At 29.1% G+C, this 14,425-nt stretch overlaps 1 protein-coding gene across 1 annotated transcript; it reads left to right on the top strand.

Moving 5' to 3' along the window:
• The first annotated feature begins 8,412 nt into the window (after window positions 1-8,412).
• On the top strand, window positions 8,413-11,227 carry LOC118038274 (cytochrome P450 CYP72A616). Its single transcript, XM_035044587.2, has 5 exons — window positions 8,413-8,813; window positions 8,937-9,157; window positions 9,699-9,943; window positions 10,075-10,438; window positions 10,548-11,227. The coding sequence occupies exons 1-5, from the start codon at window positions 8,537-8,539 to the stop codon at window positions 10,971-10,973; spliced, it is 1,533 nt and encodes a 510-aa protein (XP_034900478.1). The 5' UTR covers window positions 8,413-8,536; the 3' UTR covers window positions 10,974-11,227.
• The last annotated feature ends 3,198 nt before the right edge of the window (window positions 11,228-14,425 follow it).

Genomic DNA, 14,425 nt, shown 5'->3' with positions numbered 1-14,425 from the left:
TCTTTTATTGTTCTCTGCTGCTTTCTCATCTTCCATTCAACGGAGAGAGTAAAAGTAACTCCTGGAACTTGTCCTTTCCTTTTTGTACCCAGTAAAATAGATAGATACATCCCAAAAATTTGGCTTTTTATAACTATGACTTATTATCTTAAGACTCGAATTAAAATGGAGATTTTTATGGACCTCCACTGTTCATAAGGTGCGCGAGGAACTCTGTTTTGGGTATCCTCTGTTTTTTTTTTATGTAGCCATGATTGCTGTAATTTAACCTCTTTAATAGTGTAATTGTCTCTGATTTTTTAACTTCTTAGAATTGATACAAATTAAATCTCTAAACTTGATTTTTTTTAATAGAATCCTTGATTGAATTGATAAATTATTAAAAATTAAATTAAATTTTTAAACGTAATTAATTCTTACTATTTATATCAAATTGACTTTTAAACTTTTTTTTTCTCAATTAAGTTTTTTAATTAAACCAATTAAACCCATTAAAAGTTTCATTAAATCCTTAAATTAAATTAATTCTTTTAATATTGGTTAAGTTGGATTTTAACCTCCACTTGCTTTCCGGTAAGTCTTTTTTTAGCTCATCGAATCAAAATATCATAGTCTGGTTATTTTGATTTGTTGCAGCTTGAGGACTTATCTCCTCGTATCTTGAATTTTATTTTTTGGATTTTTTTATTTTTTAATAAAAAAGAAAATGTATTCTTTAAAAAACAATTTTTTGGGGGGATCCAAAATTGAAATATGACATCATAATGCAATTTTTACTCTAAAATATAGAAAATTAAAAATTAAAAAATTGAAAGTTCAAGGCTTTGATCCTAGTTATAAAATCTAAACTAGTTTGAAAAGTTTACCCGAGACTTGGTTAACTCGAAGCATGAACTAGATTGGGTTAAAAAAATAGAAGTGAGTTAGTTTGACCTAGTGAAAAACATAGGTTGACTCGGGGTAAAATCCAATCGATTTGGCCCTCAACTTTTGATGTTTTTTTTTTAAAAAAAAAGAAAAAAGAGGATCAAAACAACAGTATTTTAGTTATTTTTTAAAAATTAAATGAATCTGATTTGACCTTTTCGGTCTTTAACTAGAACTTTGCTCCCAATTAAATTTTAGAACTATGACTTATCATCTTAATATGTATTTGAGAGTATGATAATGATTGCTTTTTAAAGTGTTTTTCGTGCGAAAATATATTAATTTTTATTTTTTAAAAATTATTTTTGACATCAAAACAATATAAAAATTAAAAAAAAACACTGATAATTTAAAGTAAAAAAATAAATTAAAAACATTTTTAAAACATAAAATTTGTTTCTAATGGATCTTCACTGTCGATTTGAACAGTGAAGGTGCGCAAGGAACTCAATTTTGGACGTAGTCGGAAGGTTGGGTGAGCAGATCGGAGAATGGATGGATTCAAATTACAAAGCTGATGTGAGCAGCTTGGCCAATAGCAAGTGGTGGGCTCATTTTACCGAACAAGAAGAGATCCCTGTCCCTGCCATGCGATTTTTCCTGCCTGCCTGTGGTCCTTTTGCAAGTGGATTGTATTCCACTAGGGGTGTGCCGCGTGTTTGTGTGTGTGAGAGGGGAAGATTCCGGTGACCATTCCAAGTGATAAATATGTCTATGATAAATCAATATATATCACTTGTGTTTTTGTCATAAATGAAAAAAAATTATTTAAAAGATATTTGAAATCATATTCATTAATTTATTAACTAGAAGAAATATAAATACCTCATGCATTTTTTATATAATTAGTGAAACACCTCTTCTTCTTCTTCTTCTTCTTAATTTTTAAATCTTTTCTTTTGATAGACTCTTCTACAATTAAATTTGATAAAATTATATTCTTTTTTCTCCCCCCCCCCTCAATTTAGCCCCCCCCCCTTTTTTTTTCTCTCAATTTCATCATTAGATTTTTTTTTTTTTTTACAATTATTTAGCTTGGTTTTAGACTAATCAAGTTAATTAAATCATGTCGATACAACTTTTACACGGTTTTATTTTAAACATGAGCCAAACAAGGAGTCGAGTGGAAAGCCTTTTCTTTTAATTTCATCGGTTTTTTTCTAAAAACTTTTCTCAAACTTTTTTTATTTGTCAGGTGAGTTGTTTTTGGATCGAACAAGTAGATTAGGGTCATGTTTGTTTCCCAGAAAATAGTTTTCGGGAAATCATTTTCCAAACTTTTATGTGTTTGTTTGTCATTAGGAAAGTTGGTCAACGAAAAACACTTTCAGGTCAACGAAAAACATTTTCCAGTCAATTTCAATTAAAGAAAAATTTGGCTTGATTTTCAGGAAAGTGTTTTCCCTTTAGTTGTGTTTGTTTTCCGGGAAATCACTTTTCAAACTTGTGTTTTTTTGCAATTAGAAAAGTTGGTCAATGGAAAACACTTTTCAGTAAAAGAAAATTTTGGCTTGGTTTTCAGGAAAGTGTTTTCCTGAAAAATTTGGGGGGAAAACACTTTCAAGAAGTTGTGAAAAAATTAGAAATGTCATTATTTGCTGATTATATAAAATTTGATCCTCAAACTTTTGATTGCTATATATATATATATATATATATATTTTGTTTTGAATATTTATTTTTCAATTTCATCTCTTAAAATTTTATTTTTATATTAACTTTGGTCCTTATCTTTATAAATGCTATTTGTTTTTTCCTTATCATTTTTTTTTATTGAAATTTTTTATCTATCAAATTTGGTCCTCATTCTTTTGATTGTTACTTATTTTATTTGAAATAATTTATGAAATGTTGATTATTATTATTTTAATTTCTTCATCTTTTCATTTTAAAAAAAAAAATAGATTTGATCTCTATTATTTTAATTATTATTTATTTTATTGGAGATAATTTATGAAATTATATTATTTTTTTTTCAATTTCATTCTCATTCAACTTTTTAATTTGTAAGATTTGTTCCTTATTATTTTAATAAATTTGAGAAAAATAAAATATTAATAAGTTATTTTCCAACTCATTTTCGATGGCATAACCAAACACTGGAAACTATTTTCCAACTTATTTTTCATTACACTACCAAACATCGGAAAATACTTTTTCGGAATTCACTTTTTCAGAATTTATTTTCCAAAAAGAAACTACTTTTCAGTAAACAAACAGGCCTAGATCATGCCAAAAAAACTATCATATTATTTAATTTTAAATCCGGATTAGGCATAAAATTGGGTTGAAATGTTTATTTCCTTCAATCTGTTATTGTTCTCTGCTACTTTCTCATCTTCCATTCAAAGGAGAGAGTACAAGTAACTCCTGGAACTTGTCCTTTCCTTTTTGTACCCAGTAAAATAGATAGATACATCCCAAAGATTTGGCTTTTTATCATTATGACTTATTATCTGAAGACTCAAAAAAAAAAAAAGGAGTTTTTTTATAGACCTTCACTATTTATAAGGTGCCAGAAGAACTCTATTTTGGGTGGCCTCTATTATTTTTATTTTCAGCCATGATGATTGCAATAATTTAACCTCTTCAAGTTTTAATTCTCTCTCATTTTTTAACTTTTTAGAATTGATATAAATTATAACACAAATAATTATATTTAAAAACTTAAAATTAAAAAAACCTTAGATTCTAACACAAAACTTATTAGCCTTGATCCTGTGTTAGCATCTAAGAGATTGGATCCTAACAAAAGACCAATAGTAGTAGGTTAGGCAAGGCTCTAGACCTAAGAAATTTGGGTTTGCGTCCTAGCCACACCTAAACTCCCTTGGACGTCGCCTTCTTTTTCTACCTCAAGTTTCTTGAATTTGAAAGAGAATATCTGACCCAAAAGAAAAGAAAGAAAATGAAATCAAATTACTGATGAGTCCTTCTAGGGGCAAGACGCCAAGAGCCATCAACTGGTCTTGCTAGAGATAGAACACACGCTGATGGGTCATGCTCACAACAAGAGTCAAGACTCATGGGCTTAGTGGCGGCTGGACCACAAGCTATTTTAGATCATATTTATAGTTTCAACAAAAATCAATAAGAGAAAAGAAAAAAAATCAAGAGAGTAAAACCTAAAATAAAAAATATCTAAAAATATTTTTTAAAAAATATATTGAGATAGTTTTTTTTTAATTTTTTTAAAATCTATTTTATATATAATCACATCAAACTAATAAAAAAATATATCTTAATATGAATTAAGGAAAATATTAATTTGAAGTGAAGAAAAAAATAAATAATAATAATAATAATAATTGATTTTACCCTTAAAATCAAATCTATGCTTTTTTCTATAGCAATAATATTTATTTTAATTTCAATAATATTAATGAATTTAATAATATTTATAATATTAATAATAATATTTAACTTATCTGCCCAATTTTTTATATTTTTCAATAATTTGGTAATGGCAATAACAATAATAAAAAAAGTGATAATAATTCTTAATTTTACCCTTCAAATCAAATCTTTTATATTTTTCAATATTAAAAATATTTTATATAAATTTATTAATTATTATATGAATAATATTAATTGTAATACAAATTATATTATTTATAATAAAAATAATAGTAGGTTTAATATTAATGATATTAATTATAAACAAATCATAATATTTATATTAAAAATAATAATATTTTTCATATTAATAATTTTAATTATAATAAAAATAATAATATTTAGAATACAAGTAATAATAATATTTATCATATTAATAATAGTATTGAACTTGTCTGACCAAAGTTTTAATAGTAATAAGTGTTTTAAAAAACTTTAATAATAATAATAATAATAATAATAATAATAATAATAATAATTGATAATTTTTTTTTCATTTTTCTTCTTTGCTCGCGCTACACCGCGAGCTCACCTTTTATTTTAATAAAATAATATTATAAAAATCTAAGACCCAAAAGCGTTGGGTTTGGCTACAACGTCGAACCCAAGAGCATTGAGTCTAGCTGCAACACCAAACCCAATAATAATATTTATAATATTAGTAATAATATTTAACTTGTCTTCCAAATTTTTTTTTAATCTTTAAAAAAATTATGGTTTTTCTTCGATAGAAATAATAGTTTTTTTAAAATTTAATAATAATAATAATAATAATAATAATAATTAATAATAATAATTATTAATTATTATTATTATTATTATTATTATTATTATTATTATTATTATTATTAACTTTACACTTCAAATCAAATCTATGGTTGTTTTTCAATATTGATAATATTTTTTTTAAATTTATTAATTATTTTATTAATAATATTAATTATGATAAAAATAATAATATCTATAACACAAATAATACTATTTTTAATATTAATAATTTTAATTATAATAAAAATATTAATATTTATAACAAAAATAATTATATTTTTTAGATTAATACTTTATTTATAATAAAAATAATTATAACTATAATACAAATAATTATATTTAAAAACTTAGGACCCAAGAACCTTGAGTCCTAACGCAGGACCCATTAGCCCTAGGTCCCAACACCACACCTAAGAGCTTTTGGTCCTGACACAACCCAAAAAATTGGGTCCTAATGCAGGACTCAAGAGATTCAGTTCTGATAAAGGATCAATAATCTTCAGTCAAGCGGGTCTACAAAGACCTAAAGGATTTAAGTCTGCGCCTAGCCACACCCAAGATCCTTGGGTGAGGCACCCTTTCCTACCCCAAGTTTCTTGGGTTTGGAAAAGAATGCCGGACTTGAGAGGAAAGAAAAAAAAATGAAAAAACAATTATTGGTGGATCCTACTAAGGGCATGACCCAACACTGATGGATCATGTTAAGGACAAGACCCATGACTAATGGGTTCAGTGACGGCTGGACCTAAAGCTATTTTAAATTAAAGACCAAACTTAATATATTTCTCTTGGGTGTGGTTGCACAACTACACCCAATCTCAATATATTTAAAAATAAAATTAAAAAAAAATACAAAATATAAAAAAATATTAATTTGAAGTAAAGAAAACAATAAAAGAATTTCAAAAAACTTTCAATGTATTTTTGGAATGCAAAACCAAACATGCTTTAATAAGAAAATTCGACCCAACCTGAAATGAAAAAAAAACAATTATCGTCACCTAACTTTTGTATAATATAAAACAAAATCACATTAATTTATTTTCTCTTTACAGTATGAAAAAAAAATCAATAAGAGAAAAGAAAAAAAATTTCAAGAGAGTAAAAAATAAAATTAGAAATATCTTAAAATATTTTTTTAAAAAATATATTGAGATAATATTTTTTATTGTTTTAAATCTATTTTTTATATAATCACATAAAAAAATAATACAAAATATCTTAATATGAATTAAAGGAAAAAAAATATTAATTTAAAGTTAAAAAAATAATCTTTTTATAAAATTTATTAACAATAACAATAACAATAATTGTTATTACTTATTATATTTGTTTTTATTTTTTTTTTCAAACCTGTTATTTTTCTATAGGGGTATGGAGACCCAGCAGCATGGGTCTGCTACCCCTGGGGGAGTCTGCAGACTCTAGACTTGGCATAACAAAACCCAGGCGTGCCTAGCCGCGTGGGTATGCAGACCCCAGACATGGCAAAAAATACTAGGGGGCGGGTCTGAACCCCGCTCCCGATTATACACACGCAAGTGCGGGGTTCTGCAAACCTAGACGAGAGGGTTTGCGACCTTAGAGTCGAGGGTCTACAATCGTGAGTGAGCTTGCAAACCCTACACGCGCGGATTGGCCGACCCACTTGCCTGTGTCTACAGCCATGCGCTTTGGTTGTGCCGCTCGCGCTGGTTTGCACCCACCACCTGGGTATGCAGCCCTTGTGCACGGTTCAATAAACCTGCTCGCCTAGGTTTGCAACCTCGTGCTTGTGCCAGTTCCAATGCCATGTTTCTGCAGTTTGGGGCCTGCAGTCCCACTTGACGCGCAAGCACCTAGGTCTTGGCATCCCCAGCATCATGTTTGCAGCCTAGGGTTTGGAGTCCCACTTGGCAAGCGGGTATCCAGGTCTTGCCAGCCCTAGTGTCAAGTGTCTGCAGCCGCACCAAAATTAGAGCTAACCTAGGGAAATCGAATTGCAACCTCATTATGCTCCCACCCACCCAGCATTATAATTTATAGTGAAATCACTTATAATTCACAATAACTCTTCTTAACTAGTGCAATCCACAAATAAAACATTTTTAATTCATAATTTCTTCCGCTATAATAAAATACTGCTATTATTTTTAGTTATAATTAATTGATAACTTCAACAGCAAGACCATTAAGTAATACTTTAAAAGGTGTGGGAAAACTATTGTAGCTTTCCCACACCTTTTACTAATATATTTACTTATTAATATATTATATTATTAAAATTTTTATACTATAATTATAATTATAATTATAATTATTATTGTATTATATTAAATTATATAATTGTTTTTTGTTTTTTGGTTTTGTTTTTTTAATGTTTTTTTTTGTTTGATTTAGTTTGTTAATGTTAATTTTTTTTTTTATTTAGCTATCAGATTTTCATGATACGGATCCCGGGTTTGATGGGTTAACCTGATTTGACGAGTTAACCCGGATTTTTTTTAATAATTTTTTTCATTTAGTTCAATTTGTTAAAGTTAATTTTCTTTCTATTTAATTATCAGACTTTCATGACATGTATCCTGAGCTTAACGGGTTAACTTGGTTTGACGGGTTAACCTAGTTAATTCTGGGTAAACCGTCATTTTTTTTCTATTTAGTTATTAAAATTTTATAATGTGAATCCCAGGTTTTACGGGATAACCTGGTTTAAAGGGTTAACCTAATTAATTCAATTTTTTTTTCTTTTTATTCATTAATTTTTTTTCTTCCTGTTGATTTTTTTTCTTTATTTTTTTAATTAATCTATTTAATTATAACACTTTTATGACGTAACCTTATAGCCAGACCCACATCCAATATTCTTGAGTCCGGTGTTGCAGTCAAGTTCACTTAAACTTGGGTCATGCAAGTTTAATATTATTATTATTAATATTATAAATATTACTCTTACGTCAGGTGTTGTAGTCATATCCAAGATTCTTAGGTATAGTTTTGTAAAAAAACTTAAGATTTTTAAATCCCTGTTTTTTAAAATATTTTTTATATAAAATAAATAAGTCGTGGCATCATGTGGGTCATGTAAGTAATAATATAGTATTATCGGATATCACGTGAGAATAATCTTCATGCCCTTGGGCTGCAAGGCAAATTAGGATTTATATTCTCGTTCTGTCGTTTTCACTTTTTATTTTTTTTGTTGTTGAAATCAATACACGTTATTTTGGTGTTTGTGAAACAATGAGACAAGAGATGGGTTACAAGTTTGTCAAGGAAAAACAAAAGGTCGACGTCATTGGAATCAATAAAATAAATAAAGGAAGGAAAGCAATAAGGTTCAAGTTCAAACAGGAGCTAACAAAAGCCCTATAAATTCTTCACCAATCGGGTCTCATTTCCATCAAATTTCATCCATCCCAAGTTTGCTGAAGCAGCAGTTTCCAACCAAAGAAAAAGAACAAAAATGGAAGATTTTATTTTCAGAGGGTTTCTGTCCTCTTCTTTACTTCTATTTCTCTATGTTGTGTTTAGAGTTGCTCACACTTTTTGGCTGAAGCCGAAAAGCCAAGAGAAGCGTTTGAGGAAGCAAGGGATCAGAGGCACCTCTTACAAGCTTTTGAATGGTGATGAGAAAGAGTTTGCAAGGTCTTCTAAAGAAGCTAGGTCCAGGCCAATTGCTCTAAATCAAGAAATTGCACCACGTGTCCTTCCATTCTTTTATAAAATGGTGCAAATTTACGGTGAGCAGCAGCTTCACAAGCTATCTCATTTTTTCAGATTTTTTTTATTATTTCTAGGAATTTCTGTTCGTACATGTATTTGGTAAGCGGTATTATCCTGATTTGTAATGCGAACGAGAACAGGAAAGGTCTCCCTGTGTTGGATGGGGACAAGACCTAGCCTGCTATTAGCTGATCCAGAGCTGGTGAGGTTGGTGCTAACAGACACGAGTGGTCACATTATAAAGCCACCGCAAAATGCCCTTGTGGGTCTATTACAGCTGGGAGTCTCAACCTTGGAAGGAGACAAATGGGCCAAGCGCAGAAGGTTGATGACACCTGCCTTCCACGCTGAGAGATTAAGGGTAACTTCACCTACCTGAATCTTGCAAGTTTTAACATTCTTAAGAAATTTTTACAGCTTGCATTTGAAAATTTAGAATCTATTTGGACTTCCTAACATTTTATCAATTGACCAATGTGCTGCATAAGCAAAAACTGATCCAGAAAACATTCATCAATTTCAGCAAATGGCAAGGAGTGATAGAGAGTTATATAAATCATATTTTGAAACCTGTGATTGAGCTATTGAATTGAGATAGTTCTATAACATGGTATTCTGTTGAATTCAGATGGTTTTTTGACAAGTTGAGGTGATGGTACGCTAAACACACCAAAACGTGTACTGTAGTCAAACTTGAGATGGAGGCTTGAAAGAATTCTTGAATTATCATAAAGAAACTTTGCGGGAACTAGTATAGCCATTTAACTTGTATACGTGTTTTATAAGGATTTTCGTATTCCAGATCTTTAGCCTTCAATCACTAGCTTTTTAACTTTTGAATTGAATCAACGTTTGATATGGTATTAGAGTCTATATGCTGATTAGTGCTGGTATGTGAACAGGGGATGATCCCAGCATTTTCAGCCTGCTGTTGTGATCTGGTTCAGCGATGGAAGAAATTAGCAGGTCCTCAGGGATCATGTGAATTGGATGTTGCAAGCGAATTTAATATTCTTGCAAGTGATGTTATAGCTCGAGCAGCCTTTGGAAGCAGCTATGAAGAGGGAAAGAAAATATTTGATCTTCAAAAGGATCAAGTTATTTTGATCCTTGAAGCTTTTTATTCCATTTACTTCCCTGGTTTGAGGTACATATTAATGCCATTTATCTCTTGCAAATTCAAGCTACTCTCGGTGCTTGTTAAAATTTTTAACCAGTGTCTGATAATACATTAAATCCCAGTTAACAAAATTTCATTTCTTTGCGCTTCTCCAATAGATTCATACCCTCTAAAAAGAACAAGAAGAGATACAGTATAGACAGAGAGATAAAAGCAGCATTGAGAAATATTATCCATAAGAAGGAGCAGGCCATGCAAAATGGAGACTCAGGCGATGCTGACTTGCTAGGCTTGCTTTTACAGGGCAGGGATGATGCTGATAATGACATGAAAATTGAAGATGTAATCGAGGAATGCAAGTTGTTCTTCTTTGCAGGCCAAGAGACCACAGCAAACTTACTCACTTGGACATTGATAGTTCTATCTATGCATCCAGTCTGGCAAGAGAAAGCAAGAGAAGAAGTTTTGCAGATTTGCGGCAAGAGAGCACCTGATATCGATAGTATAAAACAACTCAGAACTGTAAGTACTTCTTTTGTTCACGCATTAATTTATCATGTTTTGTAAGCTACAGTCAACTCCTTGGAAACGATTATAAATCCCTGGTTTATGAAACTAAATAAATTTGCAGGTCTCAATGATCTTAAACGAGGTACTAAGACTATATCCACCTGTGAATCTTCTGTATCGACATACTCTAAAGGAAACAAGCATTCAAGGAATGTCCATTCCAGCTGGGGTAGACCTCCTGTTACCATTCTTGTTTCTTCACTATGATCCTGAGTATTGGGGAGACAACGCAGAAGAATTCAAACCAGAGAGATTCTCTGAAGGAGTTTCAAAAGCATCAAAGGATGAAATTGCATTTTACCCTTTTGGTTGGGCCCCTAGATTTTGTCTAGGCCAAAACTTTGCCTTGACTGAAGCAAAGATGGCTCTTACTATGATTCTACAAAATTTCTGGTTTGAGCTTTCACCCTCTTACACGCATGCTCCTTGTAATGTCATAACTCTTCAACCACAACATGGAGCTCCTATTATACTACACCAATTATAAGGTTTACATAGTAGTTTAGTATCTTATGAAGGGAAGCAACTCAGTTGAATGAGTCACAGCAGGTTGTCCCAATGTTTTGTTGTCAACCAGGAACAAGTTGGTGCAGTGGAGAGTGTGGTTTCTATGCATAATGTTGCCATCTGCTATTGTATTAAAGTGATTATTCCCTTTTCTTTCTGTTGGTTCTGATGATTGTTCATAGTTTGTGCATATGAAAGCACCACCTAATGGAGAAAGATGCTTATTTCCTTCAATCTTTTATTGTTCTCTGCTGCACTTTCTCATCTTCCATTCAAGGGAGAGTATACAAGTAACTCCTGGAACTTGTCCTCTCCTTTTTGTACCCAGTAAAATAGATAGACACATCCCAAAGATTTGGCTTTTTTTTTTTTTTTTTTAATAACTATGACTTATTATCTGAAGACTCGAAAAAAAAAATGGAGTTTTTTATGGAACTTCACTGTTTATAAGGTGCGCGAAGAACTCTCTTCTGGGTGTCCTCTGTTTTTTTTTTTTTTTTTGTAGCCATGATGATTGCAATAATTTAACCTCTTCAATAGTTTAATTGTCTCTGATTTTTTAACTTTTTAGAATTGATATAAATTAAATCTCTAAACTTGATTTTTTTTTTTAATAGAATCCTTGATTGAATTGATAAAATCTATTAAAAGTTAAATTAGTTTTTTTAAACTTAATTAATTTTTATAATTTAGGTCAAATTGACTATAAAACTTAATTTTTTTTAATTAAGTCTTTAATTAAATCAATCAAACCCATTAAAATTTTTATTAAATCTTTAAATTTAATTAGTTCGATCAAATTGAATTTCAACCTCTACTTTCTTTTCGTTAAGTCCTTTTTTAGCTCATTGTATCAAAATATCACAGTTTGGTTATTTTGGACTGTTGCGGCTTAAGCATTTATCTGCTCGTGTCTCAAAAATGTTTTTTTGATTTTAAATGTTGGATTTTTTTTTATTTTTGAATAAAAAAGAAAATGTATTCTTTATGAAACAATTTTTTCTGGGATTCAAAATTGAGTTATGATGTCATTATGCAATTTTTAGTCTAAAATAAAGAAAATAAAAAATTAAAGAAAATTGAAACTTCAAGGCTTTGATCCTAGTTATAAAATCTGAACTAGCTCGAAAGGTTTACCTGAGACTTGGCCTAACCTGAAGCATGGACTAGATTGAGTTAAAAAAACAGGAGTGAGTTAGTTTGACCGGTGAAAAACAAAGGTGGACTGAGGTCAAACCCAATCGACTTGGTCCTCAACTAATTAATGTATTTGTTTTTAAAAAAAGAACCTAAACAACATTATTTTAGTTATTTTTTAAAAATTGAGTCAATCTTACTTGACCTTTCTGGTCTATGACTAGAACTTCGCTTCCAATTAAATTTTAGAACTGACTTATTACCCTAATGGGTGTTTGATATTGTAGTAGCAGTTATTTTTTAAAGTTTTTTTTATTTGAAAATACATCAAAATAATTTTTTTAGTTTTAAAAAATTATTTTTGACATAAAAACCATTTGAAAATTAAAAAAAAAAAATAATTTAAAGTAAAAAAATTAATTTATAAAAAAATATGTTTAAAACATAAAATTTGTTTTTAATGGATCTTCACTATTGATTTGAACAGTAAAGGTGCACAAGGAGCTCAATTTTGGACATAATCTGTTTGGAAGTGTGATTGCGGCTGTTTTTCAAAGTATTTTTTTATTTAGAAATATATTAAAATAATATATATTTTTTATTTTTTTAAAATTATTTTTGATATCAGCGCATCAAAATAATTTAAAAATATCAAAAAAAATATTAATTAAAAAAATAAAAAATATTTAAATATTTTTAAAAATAATTTTAAAACACAGGGAGCAGCTCGGGAATGCCATGGATTCAAATTACAAAGCTGATGTGAGCAGCTTGGCCGCTAGCAAGTGGTGGGCTCAAGATCCATGTCCCTGCCACTCGATTTTTCCTGCCTGCCAGTTGTCCTCTTGCAAGTGGATTGTACTCCACTAGGGGTATGCCGCGTGTTTGTGTGTGTGAGAGGGGAAGATTCCGGTGACTATTCCATGTGAAAAATATGTCTCTGATAAATCAATATATATCACTTATGTTTTTGTCATATATGAAAAAAAATTATTTAAAAGATATTTGAAATCATCTCATTCATTAATTTATTAACTAGAAGAATTATAAACACCTAATGTATTTTTTATATAAATAGTGAAACACTTCTTATTTTTTTCTTTTTAATTTTTAAATCTTTTTTTTTTCAATTAGACTCTTCTATAATTAAATTTGATGAAATTAGATTCTTTCTCTCCCCCCTCAATTTAGCCCTCCCTTTTTTTTAATTTTATTATATTTTTTTAATTTCATCTTTAGTTTTTTTTATATATAATTATATGACTTGTTTTTAGACTAATCAAATTAATTGGATCATGTCGAGACAGCTTTCACACTGTTTAATTTTAAACATGAGCTAGATAAGAAGTCGAGTTAAGAGTTTTTTATTCAATCTCATTGTTTTTTTTCTAAATGCATTTTTAAAACTTTTTTTTATTGATCAAATGAGTTGTTTTTTTTATCAGACAAGTAGATTATGTCATGTCAAAAAAACTCTCATATGATTTAATTTTAAACCTAGATTAAGCATGAAATTGAGTTGAAATGTTTTTTTTTTTTATTAATCTCATTCTCAATATTTTTTTATTTATTGACCCGACTTTTTTTTAACTGACTAAGTCGACTTGATCATGTTAAAACAACCGATGAATAATTTAATTTTAAATTTAAACTAGATATGAGTTGAATTAAAAAGTTTTAAATTCACTTCCTAGTCTAAATTTAATAATAATATTAAATACTTTTTTATAACCTAATATTTTTTTATTATATTTAAAAAATTATAATTTAAATCGCAGCTTACCGTGAATTTATAAACTAGTACTACCTAGACAATTAACTTAGACTTTCAGCTCGGGAGTGCCTAAAAAAAACTTAAAAGAAAAAAACTCTAAACTCACCGCCCCCACACTGTAGAATAATTTAGTCGAGATATATTAGTAACAAACATTGGCATAAGGAAATATTATGGATTGAATAAGTCGGCAACAGAATTTGGAATTGCTAAAAATAAATCATATATTATTATTGTTATTATTTATCTTACAATTTTGTACTTTTTATTTAGATAATATTTAGTGATTTTTTAAAGTATTTTTTATTAAAAATATATTAAAAAAATATATATTTTATTTTTTTTATTTATCAATATATTAAAAAAATTAAAAATATATAAAAAAATTAATTTTAAATTCTTGGAGTTTGGAGAATTGATTACAAAATTTGACTTTGAACAGAAAATAATGAGTGAGTGACAGGACTTTCTAATTTTACCCTCCCTCTATAAATACCAATCTCTCTCCCGTTAATATCCTC

Source organism: Populus alba, chromosome 11 (assembly GCF_005239225.2).
Source record: "Populus alba chromosome 11, ASM523922v2, whole genome shotgun sequence".
Classification (NCBI taxonomy): Eukaryota; Viridiplantae; Streptophyta; class Magnoliopsida; order Malpighiales; family Salicaceae; genus Populus; species Populus alba.
The sequence above is the reverse complement of the archived record's forward strand: the minus strand, read 5'-3'. Positions and strand labels throughout refer to the sequence as shown.